The 27,210-nt window shown below is 40.7% G+C and overlaps 1 protein-coding gene across 8 annotated transcripts in view; it reads left to right on the top strand.

Moving 5' to 3' along the window:
* Positions 1 to 27,210, top strand: part of PPFIBP1 (PPFIA binding protein 1) — a 168,952-nt gene that overhangs the window by 81,743 nt on the left and 59,999 nt on the right. For all 8 annotated transcript variants that reach the window (XM_039240835.1, XM_039240834.1, XM_039240837.1 and 5 more), the window contains one exon: positions 24,206 to 24,304. In XM_039240835.1, the coding sequence (XP_039096766.1) occupies positions 24,241 to 24,304 (64 nt within the window). In that variant the 5' untranslated portion in view covers positions 24,206 to 24,240. Of the gene's footprint in view, positions 1 to 24,205; positions 24,305 to 27,210 lie in introns of those variants that run through there.

The raw sequence follows: 27,210 nt of genomic DNA, 5'->3' as shown, positions 1-27,210 counted from the left end.
GCTTGCAATAGGAGGCAGAACTCCAGGTGGTGCAGCTGGTGTAAAGAGAAGGAACTCTGAGCAGGAGGGCCTTGTCACCAACCATTGACTCAGTGATAATGGCCAAGATTTAGATTAGTGGAGATGCAACTGGGTGTTGGCATATCTTGAAGGAGATAGCATGGGAGTCAAACGAAGGATGATGTCACCTGGGAAAGGAGCTTTACTTAGATGCAGACTACACTTTTGGAGTTCTAAGGAAACGTTAACAGGAAAAAAGGATTATGGATGTTAGGAAGCAGTTGTGAAGGAAATGTAATTGATTGTCGTGGCTGGTTCTTAAATTCGGGTATGCATTAGAATCACCCTGAGCACTTGTCAAAGCACTGAGTATGGAGTCCCACCCTCAAAATTTCTGAATCAGTAGGTCTGGGGTGGGGCCCGAGAATTTTAATTTCTAACAAGCTCCCAAGTTCTGCTCATGCTGCTTCCTCCGGGAACCATGCTCTGAGACTCGTTGCTCTTAGTGAATTTGGTAACCTAATCAATCAAAAACCCCTACATGAGGCTTGGAACATATTTTGGGGGCAAGATGGAGGATGAGATGACGGTCAGAGTGTTCTGTGACCTAGAACTCCTACTAGATGGGCTATCTTCTCTCCCCTTTCTTCTGGGATTTATTTACTTTCAGAGCAACTGGTCCAACCAGAAATACTCTAGAGGTGGGGACAGGAATGTGGTCAGGGAGAATAATTGAAGAACTATAATCATAGTCCTAGCATGGCCAGAGTGCTTCTAAAACTTTCTCAGATTTTATTTAAAAAAAAAAAAAAAAAATAGTAAGTATGGTATGTCATATTTTAGTATCACCGATTACTGGAAGGCATAATAACCCACTGTTTTATGGAAGTCTTGGCTCTAACACTGAACTCATGAGCTTGATCACTCAAACTTGCTCCTCCTCCAGTGTTCTTTATTAACAGCAGCACTGTCTGACCCGTTCTTTTGTGGCACAGTCTGGGAATCCTCCTGGACATCGTTCTTCTCTCTCACACTTGCAGCTCTGCATCTAATCATTCACAAAGTCCTGGTGATTCCATTTCCTAGTGCATCTTGTCCACTCCATTGCCGTCCCTTTGTCCACCGACTCTCACCTGCATTCCACATCTTTTCTTGCTCCCTTCTGATTCATTGTCTACACGGGAGCCAGAGAGAACTTTTTTAGAAACAGAAACTACATTAGGTCCCTTAAGACCCTTCAATGACACCCCTCTGTATTGAGTATAATCTTTATTATTTTTTAATGTTTATTTTGAGAGAGAGAGAGTGGGGAGGGGCAGAGAGAGAGGAAGAGAGAATCCCAAGTAGGCTCCATGCGATCAGCACAGAGCCTGATGCGGGGCTCGATCCCACGAGCCTGGAGATCATGACCTGAGCCCAAATCAAGAATCGGAGGCTCAGATTGCTCAACCGACTGAGCCACCCAGGTGCCCCTAGGATAATCTTTAAATTCTCAAAATGGCCCCGTCAACACCTCCAGCTTATTTTCAACCATGCCTTCTTTGTTCTTTAAACTCCAGCCCTACTGACTTTCACTTCCCGAACTAAGCCTGTTTAAAAGCATTGCCCTTTGCAGAGGTGATTCTGGACCTCTATCTGAAGGGTATCCATGCAGAAGAGGCTGAATGTGGCCCTAGTCCTGAGAGAGCTTTTGTGCAATTAGAAAATGGTGGCGCTGCAGGCAGGTACAGCCCCTGGGCTGGAACAGACTGGATTTCAGCCTCCACTCGCTAGGGCAGGGCACCCTGTGCAGGACCCAACCTGCACAGCCAGAACGGTGACCCTGACTCAAGATGTCAGTTGTTTTGCCTCCAGATTAAAATAGGTCTGTTTGTCCTATTTAGAAGTGGAATACCAGGCAACTTCCCGAAATGCCTGAAAGCCTAGTGATTTAGTAAGGATTGTAAATATGAAAAGACTTACCGTGAAGCTTTAGAAATTGTTCTTTGCATGACGAGCTAGCATGTATGTGTTGTCCCAAGTCACATCTGTGCTGCTTCCTCCTAGCTGTGTCTCATCGTTGAGGATCAGGAGTGATTGACAGTCTAGAATGTCTTTCTCTGTTAGCTGGCGAGGCACAACATTCTTTCGGATGACATGTTTGCTCTTGTGAAAATGACTTGAAGTATTCGGGACCTGGCAGGAGGAGAAATGGGAGGGGAACTGATTCTTGCTAGGCGTGAGTCATTTTATAAAAATGTATTGAAAATTTTATGAAGCAGTTTCCTTGTGGGTACAGAGCTATTCATCACTCCTAGATTGCTTTGATGTACCTGGTGTATCTCCACATGTCCTCTGCCAGGATCCTAGGATACATGTCTCTGTGAATAAGTACTGAATAAATATTGTTATGATAATTTTGCCTTTGATCTGAGGGCACTTTTGTTTCTTTTTTTAAAGTTTAAAGTGTTGGATATTTATTTATTTTTTGGTCTTTTTTCAGATTTATGAAAGTGCCTAAGTATTATTGGGACAGGAGGGGCAGTAAAGGAAGGTATGGAAGACAACCACATATATGCAATACCTTGTCATTTCAAACACTGAGCTACATTTTCTGAGAGGGGTCATTGCCAGGTCTCTCAGTGGGAATAGAATTTGAGTCTGGGAACAAATAATTGCTGTGTAAATGCTTATGATATTGAAATTGCAAATACGCTATATCTAATCGAATTAGTTTATCACGTTCGTTACTGGGTCATAAAGGCAGTTGCTGACCATGGTCAAGGAAAAGGCCAGCACATTGTTGCCTAGAAGACTCATTCTTCTCTATAGAGCTACAGCTGGATTTTTCAGGCCAGCTTGCACTCTGAACTCTGCTTCCTAGGATGTCCTGTGCCTTTGTGATCCCGGGTCCTGTCTCCCCTGGCTTAAACAACAGAAATCTCTTCTCTCAAAGTTTCAGAGGCTGAAAACCAAAAAGTGTCCGCCAGGCCAGAGCCTCCTGAGGGCTGTGAAGGGAATGCGCTTTTTCAGGCTTCTCTCCTGGCTGGTAGATGGCCGCCATCTTATGTTTTCACGTCTTCCATGCATGCCTGTGTGTTGAAATTTTCCTTTCTTATTGGGATACTACTCATAGTGGAAGAGGGCCTATCCTAATGCTCCCATTTTAACTTGATTATTTTGGTAAAGGCCCTATCTCCAAATAAGGTCACAGTCTGTGATCCTGGGGGTTAGGACTTGAACATATGAATTTGGGGGGAGACACACTTCAGCCCATCATACCACCCATAGTTGAGTCTTGGTAATAAAGTAGTCTCAGAAATCTAGCTATACTTCTTATGGAATCTTCTACAAATCGCCAAAAGAAATCTGTACATAGGCAGAATTTTAACTTCTTTTTTCAGCCCAGCAGAGAGCCTCAGTGTTGACGGTGCCGATTCTGCAGTTTCACAGTGCTCTTCCTTGTGTTCATTTCATGAGTCGTTAGACCAGAAAGTGTTAGGCAAAGGATAACAAATATGAGAGTGGTTGGTGCCTTTAAATAAGGGGGCTTTGGCCACTCCCTTTCCACCCAAGTCCACAGTGTATGAAATGTCCAGTCCTTTCCAAGTTCTGAGGATAGAACATGTTAATAAGATAGAACATGTTAATGTGTAGTGTGTTTTTACTTGACATCTAGTTTAATCACACCATCCTTGCATATCCTTCATTTTGCGCATAAGCCTGATTTGGCTGAGTGGTTTTGACACTCACAGCTCTCCAGTGCTTTGGACTGACTGTTTATTCCAAGAGCTTGCAGCTGAATTCTCTGGCAAGTTGATGTGATACTTTCCAGTGATTCCTTCAGAGATGTAGGAGCTGAAGGAGTCTTTTCTCCTCTGAGCCTTTCCCAGTTTCTGGAAGACCTGGAAGATCTGTCTCTGCAGAGACCTAGCGCCTGTCATGCTTGTATTCTTAAGCTGTCCCCATTCCCTGTTCCCAAGTGGGTCCTGTTAATGTGACTGTTAATGTACTTTCCTAGGCTTCTGAACATTGAGTCGTAACCCATATTTCATTTCTCCTAGCCTAAATGACCAGGGTGATTGGGAGCTTTTCTTCCCTTTCTACCAGATGGGATAGATATTGCCTCCCTGCAGGTATATTCTAAAGTAACAGCAGTCTGTCAGTAAAACTACACATTGAATTCAGGGCTGGTTAGATACTGTACGGTATCATCCTTATCCATTGCTCTGTAAGCCTGGGGCATTGTGAAAGCGACCAAGGTCAAAGGTCCTTTCCTCAGTAGTCTTTACCATTAAGAATTAGAAAATTATAAAATTTTTTCTAAATACTAATACCTATATATTTCCCTAAGATCAAAGTTCACTTCTCTGTCCCTTCTTTACACAGCCAACTCTCCCTTTCTCCTTCCTGTGCCCACCCCCCACCCCCCACAGAGTGAATAAACTAGGGGTTTCTCACAATTGAAGGTCATTGGTCAGCTTAGGAGTTGCTTCTCTGCTTTTGCCAAGTCTCTTGAGGAAGGGCACCTCTTGGGGAATTCTCATGTAGAATTGGAACAACCATGTACACCTTTTCCCCCTGACCTCTTGGTTGTAAAAAAAAGATTTAGGGGCGCCTGGGTGGCTCAGTTGGTTAAGTGTCTGACTTTGGCTCATCTCACTGCTTGTGAGTTTGAGTCCTGCATTTGAGCTCTGTGCTGACAGCTCAGAGCTTGGAGTCTGCTTTAGATTCTGTGTCTCCATCTTTCTCTGACCCTCCTGTGCTGGTGTTCTCTCTCTCTCTCTCTCTCTCTCTCTGTCTTTCTTTCTCTCTCTCTCTCAAAAATAAAAATAAATGGGGCGCCTGGGTGGTTTAGTCGGTCAAGCGTCTGACTTTCGCTAAGGTCATGATCTCGTGGTTCGTGGGTTCGAGCCCCGCGTCGGGCTCTGTGCTGACTGCCAGCTTGGAACCTGGAGACTGTTTCAGAGTCTGTGACTCCCTCTCTCTCTGACCCTCTCCTGCTCACGCTGTCTCTCTCTCTCTTCTAGAAATAAATAAAAATATAAAAAAAAAATAAAAATAAATAAACATTAAAAATAGATTTAATGAATGAGACCCGTTTTTTCCACCACCCTCATAAGGGATGGACCACTTTTCTACCACTTGCTAGTCAGCCCCCATGTGGTGGGCACCTTTTTAACTAAACAAGAAAAAGCGAATATATCAACATCTCAGCTAGCCTTAAAAACATTGATTTTTGTTCCAGAAGTCTTGTCTCTCACTGGTTGTTTTTCTTTGTGGAGCCTGGAGCTGATGTCGTACCCAGCTGAGGCCTGGGGCCCCATCCCTCAGGGGGCAAACATGTCGCTTGAGAGTCAGTCCTAGATTTGGATCATTCCAGTGTCACGGCTACGGTTGGAGGCTTCCTGACTGCCAGGACTGGTCTCCTATTGGAGGAAATCCCAGAGGACAGCAGGCGACCCCCCCCCCCCCAACGCCGACCCCCAAGGAGCTCCAGAGAGGAGCCCAAACTTCCCAGCATCCACCTGCTAACCTGATGGTTCTGATGTTTGATCTCCTCAAAGAAGACAAGCCTAGGGAATACCACATGAATTCTGGTTTCCCAATTGACTAAAATCCTCTCTCCAGCTTCTTTCAAAGCCTAGTTATGAGGCTGTTTTAAATATTTCACCTAGAGATCTGAAGTATCGTGTAGTGGTTCTTTGGCGCTTGACATCAGTCTCCTCGGCTAGTTTTCAGCTTTAGCCTATGGACTGTCCTTGAGTAGTTAGACCTTCCTCTGACCTCCTCTCTTCTCAGGATACCAACTCTCAGTTCCTTCCTTTGGGTAAATAACTACACTGTCTTTGCAAGCTTGGCTGTGGCTCTGTTACTCGGACCTCACTCCATGGGTCTGAAACATTCCAAGTGGCTGCGTGAGGTTTGATTCCTCTTTGCATTCCCTGGGAAGATGTTTTCCCAGGGATTTGTCTCTGGGGGCTGTTTCCCCCTTGTCACTGTAGGAGGACTTCCCAACACCCTTTGGCTTTTTTGCCTACACACTGGAGCCTCCAGTAAGTTCAGAAGAACTCAGTAAGGTCCTCAGCGGTGACAGCCAGGTACAAATGAGAGTCCTGGGGCACATTAATGGTTCTGCTTAGCTTTTAGTGAGCTTCTTGCTCTTCTTCCTGTCGGTGTCCTAGGCCGCTAATGCTCCATTTCACAGTTGGACAAGCATTTAATGAAAGTTACTTTCTGCTTCCATTCTCTTTTTTCTTCCGTTTCCCTCCTTCCTCCCTCCTTTTCGTTCTTTTACTTCTTATACCCCTATATCCATTGTTTTTAAGCCTAATGTGTACTGTAGGGGATTTTTCTTGGGCGGGAGTTGGTGGGTCTGTCATGAGAGCACATTTATGAAACCAGTGAAGAAGGGTGCTAAACTCTGGGCTTTGTAAAGTCAGCGTAAGGGGAAGCACGGGATGTTCTCAGCTGATATCTGGCAAGGGCAGAAATCGTACTTACATGTGCCCTGTTTATCGAATCCTTAAAATGAACCAGGCCCATGTGACACAGGGCACATCACACACATTTTCTCAAGTCATTTTCCAAACTGTGCAAACTTGAAAAGCTGCTTTTACAATGAAGAGATTGTAGTCCTATCTGGTCACCTGAGAGGTAGAAATTGAGGGAAGATATGGGACTTCCTATCACCTTTGGCAGAAGTAGGATTCTTTTATTTATTTATTTTATTTTATTTTATTTTATTTTATTTTTATTTTTAACGTATTTATTTTTGAGAGAGAGAGAGACAGAGAGAGAGAGAAACAGAGCATGAGTGGAGGAAGAGCAGAGATAAAGGGAGACATCAGGCTCTGAGTTGCAGACTCCACACTCTGAGTTGTTAGCACAGAGACCGAGGCGGGGCTTGAACCACGAACTGTGAGATCATGACCCGAGCTGAAGTTGGATGCCCAACTGACTGAGCCACCAAGGCGCCCCTAGGATTCTTTTTTTATTTTTTAAAATGTGTTTATTTTCAGAGAGAGAGAAAGAGTATGAGTGAGTGTGAGCAAGCTTGAACAAGGGAGGGGCAGAGAGGGAGAGTGAGAGAGAATCCCAAGTAGGCTCTGTGCTGTCACTGCAGAGCCTGATGCAGGGCTCAAACTCAAGAACTGTGAGATCACGACCTGGGCTGAAATCCAGAGTTGGGCATTTGACTGACCGAACCACCCAGATGCTCTGGATCCTCTTCTTTTTTTCTTTTCTTTTTTTTAATGTTTTATTTATTTCTAGGAGAGAGAGAGAGAGACAGCATGAGCAGGGGAGGGCCAGAGAGAGAGAGGGGGTCACAGACTGAAACAGGCTCCAGGCTCTGAGCTGGCAGTCAGCACAGAGCCCGGCGCGGGGCCCGAACCCACGAACCGCGAGATCATGACTTAAGTGAAAGTCGGATGATCAACCGACTAAGCCACCCGGGCGTCCCTGGATCCTCTTATTTCTTGAAATACAGTATTATTAGACTAGCAGGGTTGGGTTATTTTCCCTCTTCAGTTTAGTTGCATTGCACCAATATTCTATGGAATTTCTCTTCTACTCTGATCAAAGGCTGTTTTCTCATCCTTGTTTTTAGGACCATTTGTTTATTTTTCAGCCTTTTAAAAAAAATTGAGGTATAATTGACACATGACATTATATTCATTTCAGGTGTGCAGCATAGTTCAATATTTGTTTTATTGTGAAATGATCACCTTTTAGAAACTTCCCAGTATGCAGTACAATAGTATTAACTGTAGTCACCATGCTGTCCATTACATTTCCATGACTTCTTTATTTTGTAACTGAAAGTTTATATCTTTGGACCCATCTTGCCCACCCCTCAACCTTTCACCTCTGACAACCACCAATCTGTTCTGTGTATCTTAGAGCTTGGTTTTGATTTTTTTTTAAATTTTGTTTTGGTTTTTGTTGTTTTAGTGTTTTTGGGTTTTGTTTTTTTTTTTTGATTTCACATAGAAGTAAGATCATATGATTGATATTTGTCTTTGTCTAACTTACTTCACTTAGCATGATGTCTTCAAGGTATGTATATACCATGCCTTTTTTTTTTTTTTTTTTTTTTTTGACAAAGTAGGGGGCTTGTGTGAGTAGAGGTGGGGGTAGAGGGAGAAGGAGAGCGCTCCATCTCACAGCCATGAGATCATGACTTGGGCTGAAATTAAGGGTCACTTAACTGATTGAGTGATCCTGGTGCTCCCCCTGCTTTATCTGTTCATTGCTGAGCGGATACTCAGGTCGCTTCCCTTCTTGGCTGTTGCAGATAATGCTGCAGTGACCATGAGGGTGCATGTGTCTTTTTGAGTTAATGTTTTCGGTTTCTTTGGATAAATGCAGATGTGGGATTGCTGGGTCATATACTAGCTCTGTTACTCATTTTTTTGAGAAACCTCCACACTGTTTTCCATAGTGGGCATGCTAATTTACATTCACACCAAAGGTATATAAGGGTTTTTTTTTCCTCTCTACATCCTCACCAGCATTTGTGATTTCCTGTCTTTTTGACTCTAGTTATTCTGACAAGTGTGAAGTGATAACTCATTGTGGTTTTGATTTGCGTTTCCCTGATAATTGGTGATTGAGCTTTTCATGCACCTGTTGACCATCTGAGTATCTTCTTTGGAAAAATGCCCGTTTTTAAAATCAGACTTTTTTTTTTTTTTTTTTTTTTTTTTTTTTTTTTTTTTTTTTTTTTTTTTTTTTGCTATTCAACTTTATATAGTTTGGGTATTAACCGCCTATCAGATACAGGATTTACAAATATTTTCTCCCATTCTGTAGGCTACCTTTTAGTTTTGTTGATGATTTCCTTTGCTGTGCAAGAGTTTTTTTTATCTTGATGTAGTCCCACTGGTTAATTCTGCTTTTGTTGCCTGGGGGATTTTTTAAAATTACGAGATGAGTAGACGGCAGCAAGACTGGAGTGGGGAGAGGGCGAAGCAGTATGTGGGCCCGCTCGTTTCAAGGGTGTAATTGTGAAGAGTCAGCACTAGGTCTGTAACTTATGAAGGGCAAAGGGAGGGATTTGGGAGCTTCTGTTGGTTTGTTTTGGCTAGGATTTTTAGGTCCAGAAGATTTTCGACATTTTATTGGTTGAGCAGAAGGGCATTGATGAGTGAAAAATAATTGAAGATAGAAAAGAAAGAGGGAGCCGTTGTTCCAAAAGCTGGGATGAGATCAAGAATAAGGGTGGCAAGTTTTCTTAGGACAGAAAGTGGGAGAAGACAAGTAAGTATGCACTTAGAGGAGAGCTCCCCAGGACTCTGTGTCCAGTAGAGTATGAAGTAATCTATTGAGTTTAAGCATGGGCAGGAATAGGAATAGATTAGGGGAGAATTTTGTAGGGATTCTTGGAGACAGCCATCATGAAGAATGCAGTAGGGAGGGAACTAATGATGGATACAGGAATTGATGAGTAACACCAAGTGCCCAGTCATGGGCATTGGAAGTGGAAGCAGCCGGGCTTTCTCTAGCAATATTTGTTACAGCTGAATCGAGACACAGCCAGGAGTTTCGTAGGGAAAAATACATTTTTTATACCCTATTATCAAAAATATATTAAAATATTTTTAAACGTTTTATTTATTTTTGAGAGACACAATGCAAGTGGGGGAGGAGCAGAGAGAGAGGGAGACACGGAATCTGAAGCAGGCTCCAGGCTCTGAGCTGTCAGTACAGAGCCTGATGCAGGGCTTGAACCCATGAACCACAGTGAGATCATCATCTCAGCAGAAGTTAGCCACTTAATTGACTGAGCCAGCCAGGTGCCCCAATACTATATTACTTTTTTAACGGAAGGCAAAATTTGAGATGTCCTGAGATTAAGATAATTTAAAGACATTCAATACACATAGCATAAGTAGCGAAAATGTAAAAACCAAGCATCTTGTTTCTTTGCCTTGTTTTTAAAGCTCAAGCAAACACCGTGTTACCCCAGTTATTTAGAATGTCCAAGTTTGGGCTTGCCACTTGAAAACAAGACAGATGCTGTACCTGGCTGGGGAAAAAGGTATGTCTCTGGTGGGTGGGCTCGCTTAACCAGTCTGTGAGATGGACTTTATTGGATAGTGAATGCAGAAACTGGGAGTGTTTATGGGAGTGAAAACTCCTCAGTGCCTGGAACAGCAGCTGCTGGCACGTGGTGGAGATATGATAAATAGTCTTTGAATGAACGTATATGTGTATGAATGAGAATGTGTACATTTATTCATGTCATTTTTGAAGCACTAGTTCTACACGTATAATAAAATATGAAAAATCCTGATTAATATTTGCCATTTGGTAACCCTGCCCTACTCATTCAATATATAGCTCATTCTCTCTTATGAAGTATGGTTTGCCAGAACTTTTACTAAAATGAAAACAGAATCTGGGTTAATGATCGAAGACACAAAATTGCGGAGTAAGTCCATTAATGTACGATTCTTTCCTATGCGGTGCTCTGTAACATGCTTTGTGGCGACTAATGAATAATTTTGTGTTGGTGGATATAAATGATTATTCATTTATTTTTCACATCTTTACTGCGCACTGTGCCCTGAGCTAAGCTTAGTGGAAATTATTAAGAGGAGGACCTTCATTCTTAAAAAGCTCAGGCAAGTAGAGACTATATTCCACAGACCTAGTTAAGTGAGCCTACCTGCCAAGTTTCACACCTAGTAGAGATAACTAATGGTTCCATACAGTACCTGGCATTAGAAGTATAAAGAAAAAAAAGAGTACTGTGGGTGTTTGACGCCGTAGTTATGAGTTTTGCTTGGGCGTTCTGCCATAACATACAGCTTTCACATACAAGATGCTGGTGTTTCATTAGGCCTTAGTGTAAAGGACAGCAGGTGATGACTCCATGGGTGATGATTTAGTAGTTCTTGCTTCCTGCCTTTGGTAGATAGTGGAAGTGCTTGTGATACTCAGGGTTGGGAGTGAGCAGGTTAGTCACCTCGGTAAATGGCCACCCCATCCTTCTAGGAGGAGGCCACAGCTCTTGAGTCCTTTCTTTTTCCCAGGCACTGTATCAAATTGTGTCAGCTTTTCTATCAAAGCATACACAAGGTGATAAAAATGTTGATAAGTTATTGGGAGTGTATTACGTAGGTGTGTGCATTCATCAGAACTCGTCAGACTGTACAATTAAACCTGTGCATTTCCCTCAGCATGATTTCTCTCCTCCCCTTACCCCCTCTCCCCTCTCTCAAATACAGACTACATGAAGCTCTCCCTTCTGGCCTTTGTACTGGTTGTTGTTTCTACATGGAAGCTCTTCCTATATAGTCATGTGACGTTCCCCCTCACCTCTTTTTTTTTTTTTTTTTTTTAAGTTTATTTAGTTTGAGACAGGGAGGGAGGGAGAGAGAACGAACAAGTGGGGGAGGGGCAGAGAATCCCAAGCAAGTTCCATGGGAGCTAAAAGTGGGGCTTGATCTCATGAACTTGAGGTCATAACCTAAGCCAAAATCTAGACTCAGATGCTCAACCAACTGAGCCACCCAGGTGCCCCTCCCCCTCACATCTTACCAGGCTTTGCCCAGCATCACTTTATCAATGGGGTCTTCTCTGATTAGCCTATTAAAATTATGACTCCCTGCCATTCCCTTTGTGCACAAAGAGCCATCACAGTGTATAATTAAGAGCATAGTCTCTGGAGTCGGAGCTGTTCTGGCTTCAAATCCTTCTTCTAGCTGTATGACTTGAGTGCCCTTTCTATGACTCCGTGTCATCACCTATAAAATAGGGCTAAATATTTTGTCATTAGGATTACTGAGAAAATTCAATGAATTAATACATGAAGAGCATGTAAAACAGTGCCTGGAACATAGTAAGTTAATGTTAACTTAATTCTCCTTCTTTGCTTTGTTTTTCCCATATCATTTATCACCATGTCATCTCTATATTTAAACTATTTCTTATGGTCTCTTGCCATTAGAAGAACAACTTTTACTCTTTTTTCTTCTCCATTTTTTTCTTTTTCTTTACTGTTATGATTGTGTCTGGTATATAATAGGTACTCAGTAAATATTGTTCAGGGCACCTGGGTGGCTCAGTCAGTTGACTGACTGACTTGATTTCAGCTCAGGTCATGATCTCAGGGTCATGGGAACGAGCCCTGCGTCCAGCTCCACACTGAACGTGGGGCTTTACTAAGATTCTGTCTCTCCCCCCTTCCCCCACTCTCTCTCTCTAAGAAAAAAAACAACAACAACATAAGTAAATACTGTTCAGTCAGTGAGTGAATGAGCATATAGGAGAGGGCTCTGCAGATTTTCAGAAGGCTATGGGATGGCTTGGGGGCAGGGGTTGGCAAGCTTTTCCCGAGAAGGACCAGATAGTAAATACTTTAGGCTTTGTGAGTTACAACTGCTCAGTCTGCTGCGGAACATGCAAGCAGCCACAGATGATACGTAAATGAAGGAGGAGACTGTATTCTAGTGAAACTTTACAGAAACAGGTACTGGGCCAGAGTTGGCTTATGGGCTATAGTTCGCCAGCTCTTGGGTTGGGAAATAATTTTTGGTCTCACTTTCCTGATTCTTTTTACCCCTCCCCTAAGAAATCTTCCACTGCAGCAATTAATGCAAGTCATTCACAACTGAAATAGAAATAGCTGGCAAAGCATTGTATTATCCATTCATTAGTACTTGATTGGGTACTCATTAAGTGTACAAAATTTTATGTCTTTTTTATATTTTAATAGTAAACAACAATGTTAAGAATATATTTTGTACTTACAGCTGTATCATTTCAGGGCTCTTTTTTTTTTTTTTTTTTTTTTACAGTAATTCTTTTTGATTTTAGTTAGTTAATATACAGTACAATATTGGTTTCAGACATGGCTCTGGCTTGGATTTTTTTCCTCCCGGAGCTGAAGAAATATCTGTTATGGCCAGAAGCATATATGCTATTAAAGAAAAAGTTGACTTTTTGCTTATGATACAGCCAGCAGTGTAACTAACTCCTCATTGACATAAAACCAACAGAAATTATCCACTAGACAGTTTTGCTTTTAAATTATTATAGAGTCTTACTCCTCTACAAAACTGTTCCCTGGCCCACAATTTTTACCACTCTTCCAGTCCATTTGGTATGTTGGCAGAATTCTTCCCTTTTTTTTTTTTTTTTTTTTGGTAAATGTTTGTTTAATTTTGAGAGAGAGAGACAGAATATGAGCAGGGGAGAGGCAGAGAGAGAGGGAGACACAGAATCCAAAGCAGGCTCTAGGCTCTGAGCTGTCAGCACAGAGCCCATTGTGGGGCTTGAATCCACGAGCCTTCTAGCTGTGAGATCATGACCTGAGCTGAAATTGGCCGCTCAACCAACTGAGCCACCCAGCCACCCTGGATTCTTCCATTTTTAAATACAGTACATTTTTGGCTGTGTTGTATGAGTGACAGACTATGAAGTTTAAGCATGAACTATATTGCCGTTATTGCTATAATTAAAATCAAGTGGATCAGAAATTATATGTTTTACTGCCATGATGCATTATAAGAATATCTTTTCTTTTCATTTTTTTAATGTTTATTTATTTTTGAGAGACACAGAGAGTGAGCAGGGAAGGGGCAGAGAGAGAAGAAGAGAGAGAATCCCAAGCAGGCTCCTTACTGTCAGCGCAGAACCTGTTGTGGGGCTTGAACCCACGAACTGTGAGATCATTGATCTTAGCCGGAATCAAGAGTCAGAGGCTTAACCAAATTAGCCACTCAGCCACCCCTGCTCTGATGCATTGTAATTAGAAAAGAAGTTCAAGTATATGACTGCCACTGATGTTAATTGTACATAACCAAAATGTTTTTTTGTTTCACTTCTTCCAAATTTAAGCAGATGTCATCATCAGTACTAACGGTTTTTTGCCTGCCATTTAATTACTTTCATCATGTGACAGGTGAACAGAGGAACCTGAAGGGTGCTCCCCAGTGGGTGGGTTTCTCTTGCTCCCGGTTCCCTGCCTGTTCTCTCTCTCTTTAATCCACGGCTGTGGTTTCCGATCGAAGTACCGTGTACACACTTACTCGCAAGATACCTGCCCGGTGTGTCCTGCAGAGCAGTGCTTCTCCAACCACCTCTGGTAAAGGACCAGTGATTTTTGTTGTTGTTGTTTTTGTTTTGTTGTTGTTTTTTCTTATCTCCAGTTCATCATGGATTGATTCTTTCTATAAAATTCAGTTTTAAAAAATTGGGTGGGCTGGCAAAATGGTCACGTAGCAAGGTCCAGTTGCTATAAGATTTTCTAGATACTTAGTTTCTGAACTTAACTCCTAATAGACCAATGACAGTTAATGAGCCAGTTCACAGACCACATTTTAAATCATCGCACTACTTCAGAACGGTCTTTCTCACATGTGTTTGGCCTAGTGTAAAATATACTTTCTTGTATCATGATGCACTACATATGCATGCATGTCGCGCCCTCCCCAAACCACTTCCCCATTATGCTGGAACCTCAGGAACATCAGCTACCTAACAGCAGAGGTATTTTCCTTTTCTGCTTGTCTTTCACTCTTCTGTCTCCAGTACCTGGCACATGGTAGAACTTCAGTCAGTATTTATTGCATGCAGATGTGTGTACGTATAACTGAATCAAAAGTGTCACAAAACCATACTTAACCTTTTCTTCTTGTAAGACACTCTTGATGTTTATTCAAATAAATGTTGATGGCAATCTGCTAAATTTATTTCACCACCTTCCAATCATAGGGGTCATGACCCACAGTTTATAAAACATGCTTGTCCTTTCCCTTTTAGAGCTTTGAGCAGCTCTGAACCCTCCTCTGCCCACTGCAGGGTGTCAGTCTGGATTTCCCATATCCCGAACTGCTTACCTCTTACCAGCTAAGGCTAGGTTTCTAGATCTGGCAGACAACTAGGAGACAGATGAGTCTCCAGGTTTGTAAAAGCTAAAGAGAAGAGATGGGTTGGGGGTAGGGCTAGAGTAGAAAAATCAGACGTTAAGACCTGCTCAGGCCTCCTAATATTCCTCCATCCTGTTAGGGGCTCAGTGTGCAAACTCTTATAAATGGCATCGTCCCAAAGGTGCACAATGGCCTTGGCTCACCTACATTGTCAAGAGTGTGAAAATTCATTTTGTGAGATTGTAGGTGAGAGCAAACATCAGATTTATCCAGACTTCTCTTAAAAGTCAGGATACCCAAGCCGAATCTTGAGAGAAAGTGTCCAGGGCATACAGGGTGGTCTGAGCAGGGAAGGAGCGGCCCTCGTGACCGCACAGAGGTGAGCAGGTGTGCGTTCAGGGGAGGGTGTGCTGGGCAGCACGCCAGGCAGGCAGCGGTGCACACGCTGGAGGTAGTATGTAAATTGGGTCAGAAGCTTGTGAGAAGGGTCAAGGTTGGTGATCCGAGTCAGGGCTGACCAGCTTTTTCATGAATACGTATAGGGAACAACAGGGGTTTTGGGCTCAAACCTTACTTCTTGAGTGACCTTAGACAAATTTACAACTTCTTCTTGCAGTCATTATAGCTAATAATAGTAGATAAGGAGAAATGGGACATTCTTTCACCTTCTCACAAGATCTTCAGATTTACTGATATTTAATACGTTTTTTTCAAATAGCAGCAACATTCTTTTAATCAAGAAGTAAAGGATCTTGGCTTATTGTGTGCACCTTTTTATCAATTCCCTCGTGGTTGTCATTCCTAAATATTAATATCATAGAGCTGAGAAGCTCATTTCCTTTTATCTTGTCATCTTTTCCCTTGGTGTTTCATTTATTTGAATACTTGCCAACATAGCCCCATCATCTTTTGTGGCTCTCCATAGTAGTGAGCAAGAGAATTAACTTTCACTAAGGTGCGGTCATTAATATTTCCATTTTTATGCTCTGCTTTGCCAACTCTCTGTGAGAAGCCGTCCCATTTTCTGAGTGTGTGTGTTTGTTTATGCAGGTGGTTAAAACAAGTATTTTCTTATTTGGTTTGTAAATATTTGGTGAGCCCTTGATGTGCTTGAGGTCATGATACAAAAATAAAATATTGAAGACAACATATCATGGTCAGGGGTGTTTGAAAATCCTATTGTCTAAAGATATGGATGAAAAAATTATAAATATTTTATTATGGAAAATCTCAAGTAAATGAAGGTATAGGGAGAACAGTGTAATGTTATCCTATATATTTATCACCCACTTTCAACAGTCATGGATACTCTTGTTTCATCTATATCTTTACCCTTCTTCCCTTCCCGTTTATTATTTTAAAGCAAATTCCAGGTGTCATATTTTATCAGTGAATAGTTTGCTAACAATCTCTAAAAAAGTAAGAACTCTTAAAAATTATTATTATAATTTAAAAATTAAAATGATTCCTTCATATCATAAGATACACAGTGTTTACATTTTCAACAATATCATCAATATTATACTTTCTGGTTTGACAAATTTAAAAATTTTTAATGCTTTTTTATTATTGAGAGAGAGAGAGAGAGAGAGAGAGAGAGAAGAGCATGAGCGTGAGCGTGAGTCAAGGGAGGAGCAGAGAGAGAGGGAGATACAGAATCCAAAGCAGGCTCCAGGTTCTGAGCTATCAGCACAGAGCCCGACGTGGGGCTCGAACCCACAAACCATGAGATCATGACCTGAGCTGAACTCGGCTGCTTAACGAGCTGAGCCACCCAGGGGCCCCTAACAAATTTTAAAAATTATGTTGAATATTAGATAACACCCCTACTGCCAACATTCCCAGTCTTTTCTGTTTTTGACACTTCCTGGGCACCTTGACCTCTACTTCTTACCATTGTTGCCTTTTCAAGTGATTCTGAATTAATTTTATAGGGATGTTAGAGCAGATTGGAGGCGAGAAGGATTTGGGCTAAGAGAGTGGGGAGGAGAAAGTATGTGATGACAGATACATAGCAGAGAACCAGAAAACAAGGAGGATTGCATAAGAATCATAAAATGTTACAGGCATAAGGGCTTAGTAGTTGAAGTTTAAAGGGAGAGAGTTTTCAGGTTGAAACCTGAATTGTTTATTCAGAGCTGTTATTTTTGGATCAAAAGAAGCAATGACTGGGCGAGGAGCTCTACCCGTGTTTACCTTGGTCGATAGTTCCAACCTCATCTTGGGTGGAGCTTGTTGTCCCAAAAGGAAAGATGGGCTCTTATGCTCTAGCACCGTGACTGAGTGTGCATCAGAATCACCTCCACAACATATAAAACCCCCTAGTTCCTCATTCAGTCAGTTTTGGGTGGGACTCAAGAGTTTGCATTCTAAGTACCTCCCAGGTGAGGCCGCTGCTCGCTGCTCGTCCAGGAACCACACCTTGGGAATCACTGATAGTCCAAACTACTTTCCACGCTGTCCATTTTTAAGACCCTTTATCTTTGCTGAGACTGTATTGCTGCATACACTGGGAATCGTTGTATAATTGATTAACATCCCTAGTGAGCATCTTGGGAGAGGAAATTGATGAGAAATGTGGGCAATTTATATGAAAATATATATTGTTTTCATAATGACCACATAATAATATGGCTCTCCACCAGCCTGGTGGAATGTCTATAAACATTCTCTCAATAAAAGGATTTCTTCTTCCAAGTGTCTTTGATCTCTGTGAATTGTCTCTGGGTACGAATTAGAAGTTTTCTTCAAACCTAAATATTTGAGCTAAGGAAAGCTGAGAAAGCTAGGATAAATGGCATTCTTACCCAAGTTTAGAACAAACTTACTAATTTTCTTAGTCTTTTTTTCCTTCTTCACAGAGAGACTGGGAAGCGAGCCTGACCTAAAACATCAGTCAGTCGGCACCCAGCAAAAAAAGTTGTGGTTTTCTGCCAACTCTTTAGCTACCACGCCCATTGCTGGAACTTTCCTTAATATTTTACCCCATTTAAGTCTACTCTAAGTGGGTCTCGACCAAGCTTGAAATATACCCAGAACAAACTTTTTTTTATTGTGTCTTTTTTTTTTTTTTTTGTCCTTTAATATATGAATGTTATCCACAGGAGATTGCTTTTCTAAGACTTCTCTAAATTTATTTTTATTGAGCCATTGGAATAGGAAAACACTAGACTGAGGACTTCTGCAAATAGAGCTGATCTACTTGTTTATTTTGAGAGAGAGGTGGAGAGAGAGGGAGAGAGAATCTGTTCTGTCAGTGCAGAGCCTGACTCAGGGTTCCATACAATGAGATCATGGCCTGGGCCAAAATCAAGAGTCTGACCCTTAGCCAACTGAGCCACCCAGGCGCCCCAAGATTGCTGTGTAAATCACCCAACAAATAGGGCTTTCCCAACTTTGAGCTATGACCTTGAACTCCTTTGTTGTGGTAGTTGTATTTTCTAGTATTTTTTCCCCTTCAGCAAGTCATTCAAAGAAGTATATTATTAGTTTTTTAGAGTTCAGAAATGAATTTGCTATCATATGAGAATTCTTGGATGTTGAAGTTTTAATCTAAATGGTTTTATGCACCCAGAAGACCAAATAATAATCAGGTTTCTGGGTAAGCAGTGAATTAGAACAAAGGGACTTGGTTATTCTGAGTCTTTTATTTTGTACCTCAAGACTGTAACTGGATTATTATCTAATCATTATCTTTGATTTATGACACCATTATAAGTCCATGCATTTCCTTCTTACATTAACCCATTTATGTAGTTCATTTTAAAACTAGTTTCACTTTTTAATTAAGAATTTTTTAAATGTTGGCTTATTTTGAAAGAGAGAGTGCGGGAGGGGCAGAGAAGGGAGAGAGAGAATCCCAAGCAAGCTCCAAGCTGTCAGCGCATAGCTGGATGCAGGGTTTGATCTCAGGAACTGTGGGCTCATGACCTGAGCCGAAACCAAGAGTCAGGCGCTTAACCACCTGAACCACCCAGGCGCCCTTCTACAGTTTCATTTTTAATTGATAACAGTCTCCTTTACCAATTTTTAAAATTTGAGATGAAATTTATATACGGTGAAATGCACACATCTTAAGTGTATAGTTTGACACTTGACAAATGTATAAGCTTGTGTAACCAACCACTCAATCAGTGTATTGAACAGGAACCCCCCCACCCCCACCCCCCAGGACCATTTGCAACTTCCTGCAAGTAACTATTGTCCTACTTTCTATCACTATAGATTGCTTCTTCTTGATTCACATAAAAGGAATCATGTAGTACATAGTTGTTTATGTCTGGCTTCTTTTGCTCATGTTGCATGTGTCTGTAGTATAGTCTTTTTAGTTGTGGAGTAATATTCCACTGTATTTGGAATAATATTGTAATAAGTATGTAAGGATGCCCAAGGGAGTCTTTGTCTCAGAAATGTTTTTGGGAATATAGGAAAATCTTTTTAGAGCATGGGATTTTCTAAAGCCTTTTTATTTAGCCTTACTATTTTTAAAAATACTTTTACCCAGCCATGAAAGTTGACATAGTTTTATCAACACAGATGCTCATTAAATTAGGCTGTGTCTAGAATATCTCAAACCATGGGCAAGTTAGAATTTTAATATATATGGAAATTCTATGTTAATATTAGTGCTTTGCCACTTCAGTTTGCTGTTCTTAACTCTTCTATGTAGTCCTTTGAAGTCCATTTGGAATTTTTTGAGACTTAATTTGTGGCCTTGCATATATGGGCCATCCTGATGAATATAACATGTGGATTTGAAAACAATGTATATTCTGCATTTGGATGTGGGTTTTTTGTTTGTTTGCTTTTTTTTTTTTTTTTGTATAATTGATTTAGGTCAGGATGGTTGATGATATTGTTCAAGTCTTCTGTGTTATTACTGGATTTTTCCCCCTACCTTTGCCATTCCAAAAGAGGGTTGAAAAGGAATAACAAATGGCAGGTGGGACAAACAAACAAAAAGAAGAGGACTCTACACTTAAATCTAACCATATCAATGATTACATCAAATATAGATGACTTAATATAATCTTCTTTAATTGTGTTGGATTCTGCCTTATGTATTCGGAAGTTCTTTTATTAGTTGTAGAAACATTTGTGATTGTTATGACTTCATGATGAATTGACTCATCATTATAAAATATCTCTCTAGTAATACTTCTCTGTTGAAAGCCATTTTTCTTATATTAATATAGTCACTCCTGCTTTCTTAGGCTTACTATGTATATGGTATTTCATTTTGCATCCTTTATATTTCTTTATATTTAAAGTACGTCTCTATTAACTGCGTATAGTTAGGTTTGGTCTTCTGTTTGCCTTTTTTTCTTTTTCTTTGCTTTGCGTTTCTCTTACTTTTCCTTTTCTTTTTCCTTTCCTGCCAGTCTGATAATCTCTGTTTTTTTTTTTTTAAATGTTTTATTGATTTCTAGGAGAGAGAGACAGACAGCGTGAGCAGGGGAGGGTCAGAGAGAGAGGGAGTCACAGACTGAAACAGGCTCCAGGCTCCGAGCTGGCAGTCAGCACAGAGCCCGACGCGGGGCTCGAACCCACGAACCGCGAGATCATGACCTGAGCGAAAGTCGGACGCTCAAACGACTAAGCCACCCAGGCGCCCCTGATAATCTCTGGTTTTTAATAGTGTTCATTCTGTTTATATTTAATGTAATTATTTATATGATTGATTTAAATCTACCATGTTGCCGTTTGATTTCTATTTCTCCCATCTGTTTTTTGTCCCACCATTACTGCCTACTTTTGGATTGAGGATTTTCTTAGTATTCCATTTCATTAATCCAATTGGCTTTTTACTTACATGTCTGTATTTTGTAATTTTAATGGATTATATCATATATTCTTAACTTAGCATAGTCTACCATGAATTAGTATTAAGAAGCTTACCCCCTTTTTTTCTTTGAGCCAGTAAGATTTGAGCCAGTAGATTTGAGCCAGTAGATGGCTAGGATCTACTCTGCATCCCATGGACTGGGGAGTTCCCACAGGTAAAAAGATGCATAAACATGTATCTCATTCATTATGGTTCCTTTGACTCAAGAGCTGAATTACTTCCAGTTTCTCCCAGCTTTGGTTCTCTCTCCAATTTCTTCAAAACTATTTTTCTATTTTATTCAGTTTTGTATTGCGATTTGTGGGAAAGTTTGTCCAATGAAATCTACTCCACATTATGAGAAGTGAAGTTGCCATTTTGTCATTTTTAATAATGTACTAAGCACTCTGCTGAATCCATTACCTAACTCAAAAGCTTGACAGTAACCTTTATTTATCTACGTAGCTCTTCCTAGGCTATCCCGCCTATTGCTCGATATGCCTGACTTGAGTTGTCCACCATCTTGAATTTCAGGTTGCCATTTCCTCCTTTCTTTTTGTGTAATTATGTTGAATCTATTTCTAGATTCATAGATTATTCATCTTCTCTTGTGTTGGACGTTTGATTTGTGTCCACATTTTCGTACTTGTGAAGAGTCCCATGAATGTTTGTGTATGCTCATGATTATGTACTTTGGAGTAAATATTGTTAGATTGAAAATAAATGCGTTTAATTGTAGATGATAATGCCAAACTGTTATTCAAAGTGGTTAAGCCATTTCACATTCCCACTGCCATTCCGTAAGAGACTCTGTGGGTCCACATGCCAGTGTCAATTTTTTTTTCCCCCAGCTGACTGAGTATAAAATGGTTTCATGTTGTTTGTCTGAAATTCCTTGTACTAATGACATTAAGCCTCTCCCTGTTGATTAACTGAAGGTATTTTCTATTATACATCTGTTCATGTCATCCTCACTTCCTTTTTCTAATTGATTTGTAGGAATTTTGTACTTTAAATACCATTGAACCAGACCATCTATATATGACTACTTTTTAATTTTTTTAATGTGTATATATTTTTGAGAGACAGAGACAGAGTGCGAATGGGGGAGGGGCAGAGAGAGAGGGAGACACAGAATCCAAAGCAGGCTCCGGGCTCTGAGCTGTCAGCACAGAGCCTGATGTGGGACTTGAAACCCATGAGCCTGAGCTGAAGTCAGACACTTAACCGACTGAGCCACCCAGACACCCCTATACATGACTACTTTTAATTTGTTAAAGACATCTTTGTCCTTTGCACCCATCATTCTCTCAGACTACCCTATTTAATTTGCAGACCTTTCCATTTTTCCCACTCCATTTTTCCCCTTTAGCACCTCCCGCCTTTGTAATATTATATACATGTTTATTAGCTGTTTTACTTTCTTACCCATCCTATTTCATGCAGGCTGCTACTACATGTTAAGTATAGAGGTTGAGAATAAGCATTTATAGGTATTTATTGCAATTTTATACTGTCATTTATTAAACAAAGGATTGGAGATTAAAAAAAAAATAGTTCTTCACCACTTTGAAAATGATGGTCTAGGTTCTCATACCTCCATGCGATAGCATTTGAAAGGCTCATCGAACAGAATAGAGAAGCAATTCATAACTCCCGTCATACTTAGAAAAAGTGTTCATGCTCTACACAAATGCAGTTGCTAATAAAGATGAATATTTTTCTAATTTAATGAGGTGGTGAGAGTTTTTCTAATATGAGCATCACTTTGTTTGATTAGCCATTCTTAGAGCTGACCCTGATGTGTCTCTCTGTGTTATTTTTATACGTACCATGGTATCTTGAGCTCTTTGAAGTGCTCTTTTAAAATGAAAGGAAATGCAAGCCACTTAATTATGTGACATTCAGGGACTGCATGGTCATGGGCTTAAACTTTTATGTTCTTAGTTGACCCTGAATTTTCATCCTGAAATGTGATTATTAAATTTGCTTCTCACTTCTCTGGACTATGCATGGAAGAATTTGAGAACTACCTAAGTTCATAATCTTGCTTGTTAACCCCCTGACTTCTGGGTGACTGTAAACACATGTCTTGGGTATTTTTGTGCTGTGGTTTTCCAACATAAAATGGTAGTGATATTTTACAACTTTTTTTTTTCCCCCTGAGTAGAACAAAGCCAGGCCTAGATGGCTTCATTTATTTATTTATTTTTATTTTTTACTTTTTCTTAAATAGTTTATTGTCAAGTTAGTTTCCATATAACACCCAGTGCTCATCCCAACAACTTCTGAAGTTAAGTCAAGTTCTGGGAAATTCTTAGACGAAATCTCTAGAAACCAGGAAATCAAAGTAATGTTCTGCAATGATTATATGGCATCTTATCAGAATGAATGCAGAGTGGAGAGCTGATCTGAGAAGCTGTTTATCTGAACTGTAAATATGTTTGGGAAGGTAGAGTGGCGAGATCTTGGAAACAGTGGGCAAAGTTTTCTTTTAAACAGCGTACCCTTTATTTTCCATATATTTGTGACCCCACAGTATCTACAAAGTAGCGAGGGCCTTACTTAGGCTTTTGGGGAGAATTTACATGGTTGCTTCGTCCAGTATCTGAAGTGCATTAATTAATATTGGAAATCACAGTCTTGACTTTTTCTTGTTAATAACCGCATTTTTTGCTGAGATAATTTCAGTTATATTTTTTCACAGGTAAAAGAATGAGAAGATTGTGGCATAATTTTAGCATACACCTGTTTTTCAGATAGGATCAGATAAACAGAAAATTTTAAATGTGTTTTATAAGTCAGACCTAGATTAAAACCTGGTCTTTGCTATCTATTGGCTGTGTTTGCATTGCAAAAATCAACAAACGTCTTTGATATCGTCCACCTAATGGAGACAGCCTTATCCATTTTATATGGTTGGTGTCATGATTAAGGATTATGAATAATTTAACTAAATGTATAGGGACCACTGTAGGCACTCAGCGCGTGGTAGCTGTTGTTCTATTTAAAAAATCCCAGTAGGTGTGTGTAGGTGTGTTTCGTGTATATGCTAGTAAATTCTTTTCGTGGGCAAGTCCTATGGTAAATCCTTATGTGGGGGGCGGGGGGAAGCCCAAATTTTAATAGCAGAAATTGTGTGGTGCTGGTGCAGGGAGAAAAAAATTTGTCTCCTGAGCATTGCTAATGGCCCTTCAGGAAGTTTCCATCAGTATCTTTGGTGCTCTTCATGGAGACTTAGAGCTCTGTAGAGTAAGCATGAAAACCTTCCTACTGGCTGTTAAACACCCTGAGTGCAAGAACTGAAACGTATTTTATTAACTGATCGAGCATGCCCTCTTGCAGTACGGTGGACAGTGGGCCACAGCGTGTTAAGCAAGCCAGGTAATTCAGCTGTGCCACTTCAGAAGCTCTCTCCGTATTTGACATCTAGGTGGGGTTACAGTTTGAAGTTGAGTTACCATACCTGCCAGGAAGCACGTGTCAAAAAGATGTAATGGCAACATCATTGCTTTTTCAGTTCTAGGTTGGAATTTGCCCTTGACAGATAACAATATGATGAGTGACGCAAGTGACATGCTGGCTGCGGCGCTGGAGCAGATGGACGGGATTATAGCAGGTAATCTGCGTCCTCTGAAAGGTGACATCACCACATCAACTCTGTGCTCCTGGCTTTTTCATTACAATGCATTTATTACCTTTCCACTTTTTTGTTTTCATGTATTGGCTGCCTTTAGATTTCCTGTAGTTGCATCTCGGTCCCTCTTCTCCATTTTATACCAGTATTATTCTCAAATTTTATTTTAAAATGTCAAATCCCATTTCCATCCTAGGTTTCTGATTCAAGGATAAAGAAACAGCATCTCATGAGATTTCGATGCAGGTAGTCTGAGGACCACCCTTTGGGGGATACTGCTCTACTCTGTATCCACGGGTGTTCTGATCTGTTCCCTGATCACTTTCCCACCAATGACTCTCACTTTCTATTTCCTTTCTCAATTCTCCCCTAAACTTCAGATCTCTGTCTCTAACTGCCAATCAGGTTCTCCTTTGAAATAGCCTATATGCATATCCGTGTCATCATGGACAGCTTTGAGCTCCTTATCTTTCCTCAGAAGCCATTCTAGTAGTCTTTATCTTGTCTCATTTCATAGCCTTCCATCCACACAGTTTCCTAAATAGAAATTTAAGTCATTCTAGACCTTTGTCCCTCACCATTTTTATTTAGTCAAGTTCTATCCATTCTATTCCTTTCTACCATTCCCTTTTATCATCTCTAAAACTGTCCTGTCTGTGCTTACCACTTGTTGAGTCCAAGTAACCCTCACGCTTGATGTTCTTGAGGTTCTTGCTTTCCCGCTCTAGTCCATCATTCCCTGGACCACCAGAATTCCCCTTCTGTGAAACACAGATCTGGTTGTATTACTCCCTTGTTAAGAACGTTCAGCAAGTCTCTATTATGGAGATGGAGCAAAAACAGCGTAGGCCGTCACCTCCTTGTTTTCTCATCATGACCAAGGGGACTGACCAGCAGGTGAACCCTTTCAGGCCCTCGTGGTCTCCCAGGGGTAGTGGCTGTCTAAAGTCTCATGTCACATTTTGTATTTGGTCACAGGAGAGGTACTTTTTTTAAAACAGGAGAAGCAATTTTATGTATTTAGGAACCTAGCATAATGAAGAGAGGGTTGAATGGGCGAGTGGGCAGGTCATCCACCTTACGGTCGGGGTCAAGATGGTGTTTGGCTTTTACTCCTCCTGAATTCGAGCTGTCTTGGCTCCTGTTGCTTACTTTTCTGGTCGAAAATTTGACCTTACTCTGTTAGTGGTTCAGAGAAACGAAAGGTGTTTTCCTTGTCATTGGGTTTTCTCTTCCTTTGTTATGCTTGTGTATCCCAGAGACCAGATTTCATGTTGACCTCCTTTGTAGATTAGACCACATCTTGAGTACTGTATTCAGTGCTTGGAATATCAATTTCAAAGAGATTATTGGTAAAACTTACCTAGAGGAGGAGGTGACCATGAAAGTAGAGTTTCACAGCCACTTTTGGTAACGAAGGAACTGGTTAATTTTAACCTAGAAAAGTATATGCTTGCTCAGGGCATGATATATACTGTCAAACAGTTGAAGGACTGTCAGGTGTCCTTCTCTGTCACAATTTCAGAAAATACAACCAGAACCAATTGTAGGCTGTTACCAGAGGTTATAACTTTACACTCTTAGTAGAACCTGAGTCAAGAGAAGTGGTATTTCTGGGACAGTAGTTGAGGGTTTGTATTTTATATACTCCACTAGACGAATGTGTTTGTACCTTAGCCCTGGCAGGGCTTGAGGGCCAATATTAGAATTCCTAAGAAACTCACATTTCCTAGGTCCTACCTCACACTGAGTCTGTCAAGCAGCTTTGTGGGTAGGACCTGGCTTTATGTTCTTAAATAACATCAGTAGGTCTGCTCCTCACCTAGGAGGGAGGGGGGAGATAGGACTACAAATATTTGAGGAGTTTTTCTAAATATGCATCTCTCCCCCACCTGTTTTGTGATGCAGACTTAATAGAATGGAGGGGTAGTGTGGGCACATCTGTTTTTAATAATATTTCAGGTGACCCTAATGCTTATTGTTTTTAATGCTCTTCTGTTCCTCCCTTTCCCTGACGGACTCTCCGCAGTTTATATTTTTCTGGATTCTCCTCTCAGCCTTACATGGTTCCTGCGGGGATGATTCAGAGGGTGATGTGAAGCATTTCGCATTGGGCCTAGCATATCAATTGTTACCATTATTATGGTTCAGGAGCTTTTGGTCCAAATCATTTGGTCCAGTATTAAGCAACGTTGGTGGAATGGACTAACTGAAAGGAAGTTCCTTTCTATACCATTGGAATTGATCAAGTTGTATAGCCAACTGGGGCGAGAATTTACACATTTGTTCACAGTTTTTTTTTCCAGTTAGCAGACCTTCAGGTCGATATAGTGGTGGTCTAAATATAATAATTATTGATACTTAAATATAAAGCTACTATGTATAATTGATAGACCAGGAAATAAAGGTCAAAGAAATGAAGAGGAATATATATGCATGTTTTCAGAATGGGTTGTGCATTAGTTATATGGTTTTTAAGTAGTAGAATGCTTTATCTTATAGTTAATAAAACAAAAATGGCTGTACAACTATTTTTTTAAGCTGATATTTGCAAGAGCATTTGATGCTAGGCCGCAAACACAATCATGGGAGAAAATGTTGACACACATGCTCATGCATATATACCCAAATGTGTACATATATATGTGTTTATATGTAATTCATTGAACTTCTCCACAGTTTAAATTTTGGTAAATTAGCTGGGAATTGGCCCTGTTACCATTGACATTATGCTGTGCAGTTTCCACCTCAACGTGCAACTTCTTTGCAGGGAACTTCAAGACTTTATGGTACTTAAAATTTATATTTTCAGCTGTATCCAAACTGGCCTACTACCTTCTTAGCATAACGTACCTTATTTCCACGAGGTCAGCACATCCTTCACCAAA

This window comes from Hyaena hyaena, unplaced genomic scaffold, assembly GCF_003009895.1.
Source record: "Hyaena hyaena isolate Hyena2069 unplaced genomic scaffold, ASM300989v1 scaffold_182, whole genome shotgun sequence".
Classification (NCBI taxonomy): Eukaryota; Metazoa; Chordata; class Mammalia; order Carnivora; family Hyaenidae; genus Hyaena; species Hyaena hyaena.
Note: the sequence above shows the minus strand (reverse complement) of the source record. Positions and strands in the feature narration are given on the sequence as shown.